Raw genomic sequence first — 14445 nt, forward strand, 5'->3', positions numbered from 1 at the left:
AGCCATTAAAACTAAATTTGTATCCACTCCAAAGATTCCATATTAGAAAACTATAGTTTTGGCAAGTCATTTAGGACAATCTACTTTGTGCATGACACAAGTCATTTTTCCAACAGTTGTTACAGACAAATTGTTTCCCTTTTAATTGACTATATCACAATTCCAGTGGGCCAGAAGTTTACATACACTAAGTTAACTGTGCTTTAAGCAGCTTTGAAAATTCCAGAAAATTATGTCAAGCCTTTAGCCAATTAACTTCTGATAGGTTGTGTACTGAATTGGAGGTGTACCTGTGGATGTATTTTAAGGCCTACCTTCAAACTCAACTGTACTCAGCAGTGATCCTAACTGACCTAAGACAGGGTTTGTACAGATGCTTCAAAGTTAAACTGAAGGATTTTCAAGGACTTTTCAAGCACATTTTTATTTGTTTTCAAGGACTATGCTCGAGATGTCATTAAAATAAATTATTTTTGTTATTTTTAAATAAAACTATTTTAACCATACAGTTCATATATTTTTATAAAACACCACTTATTACAAGTACAACAATGAGCATCTTTAACTACATATTCTCACAGTAACAATTCTTGGTTCATTCATGATGAAGTTGATGTGCAGTTATAGTGTGCTCCTTTAAGATGCACTTCGCTTTCCAACAAAAGTGAATAACTGGGTCCGTAAACAGTAGTCCATATGACTCATGTTTTCTAAAGTCACACAACATATTTATTTGAGGAACTGACCAATATTGCAAATTCTCAAATGAATGCATGGGTCATTCTCAAAAATTTTGATTTTCCAATTTACTAAATATTTTTTTTTTTTTTTTTTATTTAGTTCAGTTTTTGCCTATAAAAGCTGAGGGTAAATATTTTGTAACATGTTCGCATTAATTTCTATTCATCAAGGACAACTTGGCTGTTGTTCTTTTATTTAATTTTGTTTCACGAACGAAGCAAGTTAACAGTAAGTTAACACCAAGTTAACACTAACGAGGGTTAAATTGGTTACAACATCAAATGTTGAGGGTTAAATGGGGTACAGCACCAAATATTTTTGTGTGAAAATATTAGTTAAAATGTGAATTAATAACTAATTAATCACTATATGCATATTTTAGCAGCCTCTGAACTTTGACCGTAATTATTTTCCATAACATTTTGTATCAATTGTTTTTTTTATGTAAATGCCATGACACCAATGCCATGAAATCAAACACTCTTTTTAAATTATTAATAATATTATATATATATATATATATATATATATATATATATATATATATATATATATATATATATATATATATATATATATATATATATATCCTCCAGTAACAATTAATTGTAATTGGCCCATTCGAACAGCGCTGCTAAAAGTAACAGGTGTCATGTGACAGCATCGTGTATTCGCTGCCTGCTTCTGCAGTGGTCTTGTGGTCTGTCGTCGTGTTTTAATACATTTCATTTATTATATTGTTTAAGCAACGTATTTCAAGATTTTCTATAATTCAAGAACTTTTTAAGCACCTCTTGGTAAAAATTGCTATTTTCAAGGGTTTTCCAGGACTTAAATTTGAAAATGCCAAATTCAAGCACCTTGTACGAACCTTGAAGAATACACAATGTAACTTTTGGCCCTCTAGCGGTTAAAAAATAAAGCTGCAGGCATCTTGCGGAAGAACATTGTTTTGGTTGTGCTTCGGCTTTGCTCATCTGCACAGATGAATGTGGTTTAAGGCACAGGTGTACACATGAATACAGGACATCTTATCGGAGCGAATGGACAAATAAATAACAAAAGAAAGCAAAAGACAGATATTTGAAAACATGCTACTGAGCAGGTGAGTGCCATATCATATGCTGTTTTGACTTATTGGAAACATTGATGTTTTGAATTAAATAAGTTTACAAAAGTTAGGCAACGTTTGTTAACAGCAGACATAACGATTGTTAGGCTGATAAGGTCAAACATTGTAAAGTTTTTATAACTGTAGGATATTCTGGCCGAATAGGCCACAGTAGTAACTAATTTTATAGACTCATTGTTACCAACCAGTGTTCAACATCATTTCAATATTCACATGTCCTTGGCAAGCCTAGGTATAAAGGATTTATCTAAATTATTGCAATTATAAAGAAAAATACACACGTGTGCAAGCAAGTGAAATGTTCTGCACAGAATGATTACAGTATAATTATTGTATTTTACTACAGACACAGTACAAGACACGTGTGTGATTACACAACTACACATAAACCATATCAATAAAAAAATCTTAACTGTTGAGTAAGAAAAAAGCCATATCTGGGTTGCTTTTAAATCCTTTCAGATCTGGAGTTGTCGCCACCTCTGAAAAGCCAAGCTGATGTTGATTTGGGTTTTATTACAGAATCTGTCGCTTTCCCTTTTTGCTTGTAGACTCTGCTCTGTTTGGGGTTTCTTTGTTTTTAGAACTAGTGATTCCCTGGATGTTTGCCATCATGGTACATTTTTCATGTTCATTGTGGCACCAAACTTTCAGCTTTAGAAACTCCCACACCATACACACGCTACAGCAGCCGGAGCTTATTTTCTCTGTGTACGGATATGACGTGACAAGCATGGGCGAATTTAGCACGTAATCTGCCCCGACAGCTCTAAAATATAATTCATTTTTATAGGTTTATCAAAGTGTATTTGGGTAAAGACATGGTTTGGAAGATGGATTTTTGTTGCACTATCATTAATAACACTTTGTTTATAAAAAAAGGTTACATAGTGTAGCTTTAAATGTATTTGGCTAAGGAGTATGTAAACTTATGACTTCAACTGTATATTCTGTTTCACTCTCAATAGAATGTACCATACAAATGATCTGCACATGCAGGCTACAAAAGTAGAGCAAGCCATAAAAGATGGCAATATAGCATATTACACATGCAGACATACAGCAAACTAGGCAATCCATTACAGACCCGTGTTTGCTTCCAGTAATGAAATGGTAAACGAGTACTCGATACATCATCCCTATTTGTGTAAACAGCGAGTATAAACCATAGATTTAGGATACATGCATGCAGTTGTTTCCAGAAGTCTGAATCCATATAGAACAACAAAAAAAATAACTAGTGTCCACTTATTTGGACTCCAGTTAACATGATTAGAAGTAGCCTATAATATAACAATAGATCAGCATTTAAAATGGCATATTAGATTATAATAATTTTCTGAAAAGAGTGCTAAATGTTTATGAAATAAAAATCTGAAAGGTATGAGGGAAATGTGATGGATTAAGGCTGGATTATGTCCAGGAGCTCATGTCAATCTATATACACACAAAAAAATATTTTAGCCTATTTTCAAGGTTTATCCATTGCAATTGAATAAAACATTTCCATCTAATTGAATTGCCTAATCTTTAACTAAATAAAATGTATAAATCTTACAAAATGCAAGTTTTATTTTATTACATTTTCTTCAAGACTATTCAATAAAATTAGATGGAAATTTGTTATTCAATTGAAATGGATGAATCTAAAAAATAGTTTTGAGTATAGCATCAGAAGGGATACATTCAGCTTTATTTACATGCACAAAACTACATGTAAAAATATCACCTCAAATTTAATTTTACTGCCACATAGCAACTGCGCCCTTGCTGTAAATAATGGTAACCCATTATTTTTCTATATTTACAATCGCTTTTCACTTCACTCAACCTGCCCAAAATAAGTGTCAATGACGAAAATTTACCTGAAAAATATTATTAAAGCAACCCTACCAAAAACAAATTGTAAACAACGCAAACACATGTAAGGAAAACAAGATTTTTGTCTGTATTTTATGTAGATGCGTAAAGTCAAGTCACCTTACCTCAGAAAACGATAGAAGAGCTGCTCTCCACCGTTACACACAAATAAACTACTACCACTACACAGAAACCCCGCGGGAGCGCGCAATATGACTTTACTACCCGCCTCCTCCACTCATGCCATTCATCACCACAGCAGTGGACAATGGACAATGAGCGCGCGACTATGACGATTTTCGCATTCGCAGCTGGAGCGTGACACCCAAGCAGGAATCATCATTTAAATTATACGCAGCGTTCGCTTGCGGCTAGATAATGAATGATGCCCGTTCACCGTCTACGAATACTGCGCGTTGACAAAGACCTTAGGACAGATATAAAGACGATAAAATATATCTTTTCAGAATTGTGAGGTTTTACAGGCTGTTTACAGGGAACTGACAGTAAATAAAACCACATCTGCAAGCCCTTTTACATAGGCTACAGTAGGGTGTAAAAGTGTCAGACCACAGGTGAAAATGCTTCTATTTTGCGTTTCTGCATTTCTCTTAATTTATATAAAAGTACATTATTAGGCCTAAATATAAACAGTTAACATGGTCAATGTCACAAATTTGTCTACATCTGAATAGTTTTCTATCTATAATTCAGAATCTTAAATATTTCTTCATTTTATGTCAGATCTTTATTTTCAAAAATCACAAAACTTTACTAATTTCCAAATTTAAATGAGAGAAATAATAATAATTATAAAAAAAACAATACTTAAACTTTCAAAATAACATTGTTTTCACCACTTTCATAATTGTAAAATTTAGCAAATGAATTTCCACGACTTTTCAGTTTAAAATTATAAAAAATAAATATATATAGATCACCCTCACAAAGACCAGTTATTACCGATTAAATATTTTTGAGTGGAGTATAACTAGAAAAATGTATTCATTTATTTTCAGACCTGCAAATCACAATTCCCTAATATTTCCAGGATTTCCATGACTGTGGTAACCCTGAATATAAATATAAGTTTATAATTCACCAAGACTAGCTTTTCCCAAAGGGAGTGTGTGTTGCACAGCTAATATTTGTTTCTCCTTCTGTATTAATTCTTAACTCAGAGTGCTGCACTGTCACAACTGACAATGTCTCCAGACTGGACACCTAATTAAGCCACATTGATTAATGATCAGTGAGATCTAATGGGCCGACAGAGAAAAGCCAGCGCTACATGTTCACAAACACACAGATAAATGACTGTGAGAGTTCTGGGCGTGTTCATGTGTGAGAGAGCATTAGTTTTGTTAGGGAAAGGACCATGAAGAGCAGGAGAAAGGAAGGGTGTGTGATTCTCCTATTTGAACTCCTAATGTTGTAAATAAATAAATACCTAGCAATTGTAAATTTTGGATGTGTTTCGATCTGAACTTGTTGTTTGCACAGTTACGCATTGTACCAAAAATGTATGAAAGGAAGATCAAATATAAAACAAAGAAAAACAGAGCATACAAAGAGTGTGTCTATTAAACGATTAAACAAGAAATATTAATGTAGATAGAGAGAAAAAGTCTGCTGTGGTTTGTAATTAAGTATAAATTAAGACTTTTCTCTTTGAAGGGTTAATAAATGAGTTATCGTCGGCTCAAACACTCGTGCTTTAAGTAGAAACAGAATGAAGGACAGACTGAGTAAATGTACATCCGAGAGGTGCATATTCTGCCAATGAATAAGAAAGGCACACACATCCAAATATGCAGGTATACACAAATATGAAGAGACCAATTTACATATAAAAAATAAATAAACGTAAACGAACATATACAGATGTGATCCCTCAATCAGTGTGTGCCTATTTAAACAGACACTCCATCAGTGGCATAACTTGGATCTTATAGGCCCTAGTGCAAAGAACCTGTCAGGCCCACTCCTTAGGGAGCCTTGGTCATTTATCGTCACCCGTCAGGCCCGCAGTCGTTTTTATGGTTCCTTTTGGTCAACTGTTGCAGGCCCCCTCTCACCCCGGGCCCTAGGGTGGCTGCCTACCCTTCCCTACCTGTAGTTACGCCCCTGCACTCCACAGATGCAACTTTGGTCATGGTGTGACAGGATACATTAACTCACCAACCCAACTAAACAAATATCCTGCATGTAATTATAGTCACCTTTAGGATGCTGTACAAACAGTTGTCATACTCAGGGCGGGATCAAGCCATATTATATCCAGTTGTGTAAAAGGAAAAAAGTTTAGTAAAAAAATAAAGGCAGTTATATGACAGGTATTTGGTCAAATATGTTAAAGGATTTGAGGATAATCTGACTTAATGTTCAGATTAGGTTCCCTGGAAACTCTTGATTAAGAAATGTAGCTAAACTCACATTCTTCTCTCCTCCGTCTGGTCCTTTCTCGGTCCCGTTCTCGACGGTGGCGGAGAACAGACTCGCTTCCAGTCTCTGTGTCCAGCCCATCTCTGCTGTTCACAGCATTAGCACTGCAGCACACACAGAAACAAACGCACAGTGAGCTATAAGTTTGTTTAAACCTTAAACTATACTGTATCATCTGACAATCTCAAAGGTAACAGCCTCAGCATGAGCAGTGCAAGTCACTGCTATATATAATTCATCTAACAGTTCATTCTGACTTGCGATATTCAATCCTGCCTATATACATGTCTGATGTATGAAAGATACACTGTATGTAAACAATGGAATCCTGACTCAATGAAAGGAATTTTTTATGAAGTGCATGTAAGGTGACATTGAACAGTGTGTCCACCTAACATTCCCTAAGCTTTTGTGAGAGGACGAGAGACAGAGAGAGAAAATACTCATATGCATAGGGGGTGTTTTATCATGAAAGATTGGTTTACGAATTACACCCCTGGGGCAAGTGTGTCTTTGTCCAAGCATGCACATCTATAAGTGGATTCTACAGAAACCAGAGCAGGGTGAGAAATGTATTCCACCTTCAATAAGAAACATTTGTAACACACAAAACACATGCACACCAGTCTTAATAAAGAAAAGGTGCTCTTTAGACAGCTGGTGTGTATCATCACCCATGAATATCCCATTAAAGGTGAGTCAGTCCTTTCCACGTTGAACATTGCAATACTTTAAATACACAGTTGGCCAAACTGGATGGATAGAAATTCCATGATGGCTTAAAAGGCTAAATAAAGCTATGAACAATTCTTCAGTTCTTTCAATGTTTCAATATGCAAGCATTTATAAAAGAAAAGTATTAACTCAACGGAATATTGTGGGCTCAAAGCAATTTACATTTATTCATTTGGCAGACAATTTTATCCAAAGCGACTTACAAAAGAGGAAAACATAAGTGAATTATCTTAAGGAGACAGTGTTACGAAAAGAGCCATATTACAAAGTTTCACTAGCATCAGAAAAGTATACAAAACAGATTAAAGTGCAACAAGAAATTAGGCTTGATTGACAGCATATTTGTAAAAGCAAAGGTCTGGATTACGAAGCACTTCCAATGGAAAAGAATGGGGGCCAATCCGTAAATGTTAAAATACTTAATGTTTTAAAAGTATAGCCACAAGACAAAAAACAATATGTGTGTAGACATTATTTATTTTCTGTGTAAAGTTATATCCAATTTTACAACTTTTGCCATGACGATATAATGTCAACAAACCCTAAAACAGCCTGATTAAAACAACTTTTCAGCTCAAATAATACACAAGTTTTATCAGAAGAATTAATACAAGGTTTTTAAACCTTGGCCCCATTCACTTCCATTGTGAGTGCCTCAAATGCTGTTGATTGATCTAAACTTGTATTATACACAGAATATTCCTTTATTACATTTAATAAACAATTACAACTGGATTATTAGGATGTACATCACATAAAAACAACATTTAATGTGATGTAAATTGTGTATGCAGTGAAGACAGTATGATCAGACAAACCAATGTAAGAAATGAAGACGTGCCAAAATTGTTACATAATCTAATTGTGCTTTAATGTGCAGTTCAAAAATCAGTCACAAGAGAGCAGACATACCACAGCACTAGTGTATCATCTGTGTGGGGTGGAAGCATGTGAGCTTTAAAGGGATAGTTCACCCCAAAATGTAAACTCTCTCATTATTTACTCACTCTCATGATATTCCATGTGTGTATGACTTTCTTTCTTCACCAGAAAACATCTGAAGAATTATGAAAAAAATATCTCAGCTCAGTAGGTCCTTAAAATGCAAGTGGATCGTGATTCGACTTTTGAAACTTAAATCACAGACGGTCATCGATACAACTCCAGTGGTTAAATGAATGTCTTTTGAAGTGATACGATCGCTTTTGGTGGGAAAGAAGATAAATATGTAAGTACTTGTATTTATAAGTATCTCTTTTGTGACATATTCCCATTGTCACGTTACAGATGTAATCTCACGTTCTCAGTTGAGACATCCAGGATAAGCACACAAATGCACCATTGTGAGTAAAGAAACAAATAAATACAGATCTAAACCAAAACCAATTAAGCTTCTGTACAGCATTCCTCAAAATCACTTGTAAACAGCGCTGCTCTTCCGGGAGAATCACGTGCCTCACTTCTTGCGTGTTTCATGTGCCAACGCAATTACGTCACACGTGCAGACCGGAAGCGATGATTTAGAGATAAAAAAGTTAAAATGTTTATACCAAAAGCAATCTTGTTGCTTTAGAAGACTTTTAATTTAACAGCTGGACTTGTGTGAATGACATTTATGCTGATTATCTGTGATTTTAGGAGCTTCGAAAGTCTGATCACCATCCACTGGCATTTTAAGGAACTACTGAGCTGAGATATTTTTCTATTTTTCTTCAGATGTGTTCAGGTAAAGAAAGAAAGTCATACACACCTGGGATATCATGAGGGTGAGTAAATGATGAGAACATTTTCATTTTTGGGTGAACTATCCCTTTAAATCCACAAAGTTTCAAAAACACAAACAGTTGAAGTCAGGGGTGAACTGGGATAAAAAGTGGCCCTGGACTTTCTGGTCCAGAGTGGCCCACCAAACCTGGCCAGCAACACACCACAACATAAAACACTGGCTCATTGATTTAATTTTTATGGCTCATTTATGGCACAAACATTTTTGTGTTGGGGAAAAAAAAAAGAAAAAGACATTCTATTGACTGTTAGTCATGACAAAGTGCCCCACCAGGGCAAAAATTGAAATAATCAATTGTTTTTGTAAAAACAAAGTATAAAACTACTGTAAATGTGATGTGGACTTTTAGAGAAAGCACTAAAAATAAGCAGATCAGACAAATAACATACAGATGTTGTGTTAAAATATACATGAAAGTACAAGGAAAAGTGTGTATTTTCGGTGCTGTGACAAGACAAGTCAAATTTTTAAAGATCTTAATCATCTTTCAACTTTTTTCTAGAAGTGCAAATAAACTATTGTCTTAGTTAATATGAGGTTGTGGAAACAACAAGTATAATAATAATAAAATATACACTACCATACAAAAGTTTAGGGTCACTTACTCATTCTTTATTTAAATATATATTATTTTTGTCACATTTTAGAATAATAGTAAAGTCATCACAACTATAGAATAATAGAAATGGAAATATGGGAATTATATTGTGACTAAAAAAATCCAAAATAAATCAAAACTATGTTATATTTTAGCATCTTCAAAGTAGTCATCCTTTGAACAGATTTAGCAAAAATTTACTCTTGGCATTTTCTCAACCAACATCTTGAGGTGTCACCCTGGGATGCTTTTTAAACAGTATTGAAGGAGTTCCCATTTATATGTTGGGCACTTAGTGGCTGCTTTTCTTTATTATTTGGTCCAAGTCATCCATTTAAAAAAATAAAATAAAATATATGAATATGTTGGCAAAATTATAAGGATGAACCATTTTATTTCTGAGGTCTTGGCTGACTTCTTTTGATTTTCCCATGATGTCAAGCAAAGAGGCACTGAGTTTGAAGGTAGGCCTTAAAAACATCCACATGTACACCTCCAATTGACTCTAATTAGCCTATCAGAAGCTAATTGGCTATTTGTCTAAAGGCTTGACATCATTTTCAGAATTTTCCAAGCTGCTTAAAGGCCCAGTTAAATTAGTGCATGTAAACTTCTGACCCACTGGAATTGTGATATAGTCAATTAAATGTGAAACAATCTGTCTTGTAAACAATTGTTGGAAAAATGACTCGTGTCATGCACAAAGTAGATAGTCCTAAATGACTTGCCAAAACTATAGTTTTCTAATATGAAATCTGTGGAGTGGGAAAAAAAAATTGTTTTAATGACTACGACCTAAGTGTATGTAAATTTCTGTCTTCAACTGTACACACAAGGACAACAATTATCCTAAAAATAGCCATTAATTAACCTAAACTTTCTCTTCCTCTCTCCTTTCCTTTTCTTGAACATTCAAGCTGATGTGTGTAATTTTTGCATCACTAGCATCACCCAACAGAATCGCAAAATTAAATATTATTTTCAAATATGTTTTTTCAAACTCACCCCCAAATTGGTCGGACAAAAAGATAGGTCTGCCCTAAACTCACTATTTACTGAGCCAATGTTGCTGAGTTGGGCTGGTCAGATCACTCAGACAAACCAGCAAAATTGATATTGCCACAGTGTTTACACTTTGAGGCAAAACCAACCAACAAATGGCTTACTTTTACTTGTCTCCGCATATTAAATTTGGATTTGAGAAATAATTTTAACAAAGAAAAAATTATACATTTCAGCTTTTAACATCTTGATCATTAACACTGCACTACATATTTGGTTCTGCTGTTGCATAACAGTTCAGCATATTCACAAAGGTTTCTTCTGGAGTGTTCTGTTATGGGCAGAGATCCCACTCATTGTTTAACACAACTCCCTTCAACATTTGTGTCTCGTGCTTTCTGGATGACTGAACCCAGTAGGGGAGCAAGAGTAAAAAGAATTTGCTTTCTTTCTCAGCAGCTTTACTATTGACATTCCTATATCCCCAATTTAAACATGCACATGTGTGTGTGTGTGTATGTGTGTGTGTGTGACAGAGATCAGTGTGTGGGAGTGAAACCTTTACCTGATGTAATAGAGGTATGGAGGTGTATAAAGTGTAAAGCGTGTGCATATTTGCATGTAAGTGTACCAACATGTGCAGGTTAATAAAGGTGACGTATGTATGAGGAGTACATCACTAATGTAAGTTTTGTAAGTGTGTGTGTTTGTGCGTGTGCTCATATGAGATAATCAGCACATCTGGTACATACTATAAATAGAAGTTTTTGGTGGATGAGCATGACACAAAATGACAGCATTGTATGTAATTAACTATGTAATAACCATGGTGCAGAGAAAATATACATTTTCGGTTTACAAACAAACACTCAACAGCAGCACTTCCAAGTTCCTTTTGTCCCCAAGAAATGAACTGCTTTTAATGGGCACTTTGCTCAAATTGAGCTGAACATGCCCAAAAAGTTCTGTTGATAGGGTTGATTCCACAAAATTTAGCATACTCACTGGAATGAGGGGGGTCTGGAGTCTCCGATGCCTCCCGTTCTTTCTAGCGGAGGAGGCAACTCAGTATGACTGTCGGTGCACACTGACATTCCATCAGTGTGGGAGCTTTCAGCCAATACAAGCTGGAGAAATCCAACACACACACACACACACACACACACACACACACACACACACACACACACACACACATGCACACACATTACATCGGAGAGGAATATGAATACATTGAAACCTGTATTAAAAACTAGCCAAATCTCAAACCAAGCACAGTTTGGATGAGCAGGAATTTTGAAATATTTGGAAGAGAAATGTTAATTTTACAATGTTGGGTGAGTAACTCATAAAAAGTAATTAACTACAAATTACTAATCACTCTAAAATTATAATCAGATTACAGTGTTTATTATTTAATTGAAAAAGTAATTATATTTCTGATTACGTTTTAAGTTATTTTATACAACAATTTTTACAGAAAAGTTTAGTTTTTCGCTCAATGATTTCAAAATACTGTCTATATTTCCTCCTTGTTCCTAAACTCATTTGGGGGCACACAATTTAGCTCTCATAATACACAAACAGATGTACATATATTAAAGTAATTCATGTTTAAAATGTAGTCTACATATATTCATTTAGAAATATGTGTAACCCAAGTAATTAAAAGTCAGTAATTGTAATATAAAAAATGTGAAATGTAATACACTACCTTTTGTACTAACAAAGTAATTAGATTACATCCAACACTGACTACTAATAACATCAAATACAGAACACTACGACTGATCTCCAAGGCATCATAAAATTAAAAAAAATGACTTACTTATTCTGATGTTATTTAAGTTTAACAATACAGATTAAGCATTTCAAGCAGCGATTCTATCTAGATGTGTGAGTGTTGCGTGGTATTGGCTAATTAGAACAAGCACAAGCACATGAGCACGGTATCGGACCTTTACAGTCACCAGTTTCGGTATTGGAAAATCCCTTTCAGTCCACAGATTTACCTCCCAAATCAGTGCAGAAAATGCAATGAATAAATAAATAAAATAGTCAGCAGATTACGCCTCGACCTAAAAAGACTACAACAAACAAAGTTCTCAAAGAAATTAAAGATTTTTATAAAATCACACCCAGTACAATGCACTTTTCTGAATTATGTGTTTCACTTTAAAGTCAGTCCAACTTCAAACTTAATTAGTGTAATGATCAATGAACAGGAAAGTGATGTGCAGTATGATGCAGTACATAATTCAGTGCATGTTCCGTGTCTTTATGACATATGAATGCATGACTGCCTGCTTCTTCCACTCTGATTCAGATGTTATATAAGGCATAGGTTATCGCAGCTCACCCATGACACCACTCTTCCATTGAAACAAGGCAGTTTGGCATTATCATCAGAGACTTCCTCTTTGACAACCCTGCAGGGACAGAGAAAGACACGGTTAATTAATTTGAAAGTGAAAACAAACTTGTGTTTGTATAAAACTGTGCAAAATCTATTTTGCTTGTTGCATAAAGTATATAATTTCTGCATTCATGCATATGTCGTCCACTGTCATGTGCAAACAAATGAAAAATGGTGGGCACATAGTAAGGATCTTTCATGGCAGCCTAATAACGCTCAACAGCTGACATGTTAAAGATGTGTTTTTTGGTTTGAACCAGTGATATTATAGTTTTGAAAATGTGATAATTTTTTTTTATTTTGTTGTGTATTTTGGTGTTCAGCTAGTGTTTAAGTAGCACAAAGTTTATATTTTATTAGTATTTTTTTAAAATAAAATCAGTAGCTTTTATTTCATTTCCGTTTACTTATCTTACCAAATTGTTTCTTGTGCTTATGATCACATACAACAATTTATCTGAAACTGCACTATACTCAAAATAATACCATAGATACAATTCATATTTTAATACCATCAGTTTTTAAGTTAAAATATTTATTTGTCAATATATGCCTTTAAAGGGCTAGTTCACTCAAAATTTAGATTCTCTCATTTTCTCACCCTCATGCCATCCCAGATGTGTATGACTGTCTTTCTTTAGCAGAACACAAATGAAGATTTTTAAAAGAATATCTCAGCTCTTTATGTCCATTCAATTCAAGTTAATGGTGGCCAGAACTTTGAAGGTCCAAAAAGCACATACATGCAGCATAAAAGTAATCCATAAGACTCCAGTGTTTAAATTAATAACTTCAGAAGCGATATGATACTGTAAGTGTGGGTGAGAAACAGATTTTTAAGTCCGTTTTTTTACTATAATTCTCCACTTTTACTTTCACTTCAACATTGTTTTTTTTTTATTATTATTATTATTATTAGTGATTTGCATTCTTTGTGCATATCACCACCAAATGGGCAAGGAGGAGCATTTATAGTAAAAATGACTTAAATAATTATCTGTTTCTCACCCACACCTATCATATCAAGACATGGATTTAATAACAAGTGTTGTACAGATACAGTCGACAATGTGTCAACACGAGGGTGTGGTTTAGTGTGGGAAAATGTGAAGCCTTGTTACCATAGTTGCATACATCATGCAACATCATACATTCCTATGACGAAAAAGGGAAGAAATATCCATAAACTTTGGTTATTTTAAAAAGGAAAAAAATGACTAAGCTGTTGTGTAGTTCTTTGCACTTCAAACAATGCCAAAAAACCCTACACTCATTTGCTATTGCCCGCCAACTGACAGAAATAGAAGCCTAAAGAAAAGCACTGTGGCTGCAGTCGACCAAACGCTTGATACATGCATTAATGTATCTGGGAAACATCAGAGCATATTCAAGACTAAATCGATCATCATATCATCACAACAGTGGTTCCAAAAGAGAAATAATGATAAGTTAACACCAGAAAACAAGACAAGATACATGAGAATATTTGTCATGATCGAGTGGAGCGCTGCTTCTTATTTTTCAGATTGAGTAAAATCAAACATTTCTACGGGGATGTATTTCTCGGTAAGTTCGGTTTGGAGAACTGTTTAGTAAATGGGGTTTCTGGTAAAGTTGCTGTGAAATGTGAGCTATTTTATGTTTACAGTCATTTAATTCATCATCAATAAAAATGTTTTAAGATACCAATCGAATTACTTTGAACTTCTGTCTTGGGGTGGCCTTGCGAT

The 14445-nt window shown here is 34.5% G+C and overlaps 1 protein-coding gene across 3 annotated transcripts in view; it reads right to left on the reverse strand.

Moving 5' to 3' along the window:
• Positions 1-14445, reverse strand: part of dvl1b (dishevelled segment polarity protein 1b) — a 40834-nt gene that overhangs the window by 15958 nt on the left and 10431 nt on the right. For all 3 annotated transcript variants that reach the window (XM_052111233.1, XM_052111232.1, XM_052111235.1), the window contains exons 2-4: positions 12659-12728; positions 11305-11426; positions 6170-6282 (exon numbers count right to left, since the gene is read on the reverse strand). In XM_052111233.1, coding sequence (XP_051967193.1) covers positions 6170-6282; positions 11305-11426; positions 12659-12728 — 305 coding nt within the window. The remainder of the gene's footprint in view (positions 1-6169; positions 6283-11304; positions 11427-12658; positions 12729-14445) is intronic.

Source organism: Xyrauchen texanus, chromosome 39, assembly GCF_025860055.1.
Source record: "Xyrauchen texanus isolate HMW12.3.18 chromosome 39, RBS_HiC_50CHRs, whole genome shotgun sequence".
In the NCBI taxonomy this organism is placed as follows: Eukaryota; Metazoa; Chordata; class Actinopteri; order Cypriniformes; family Catostomidae; genus Xyrauchen; species Xyrauchen texanus.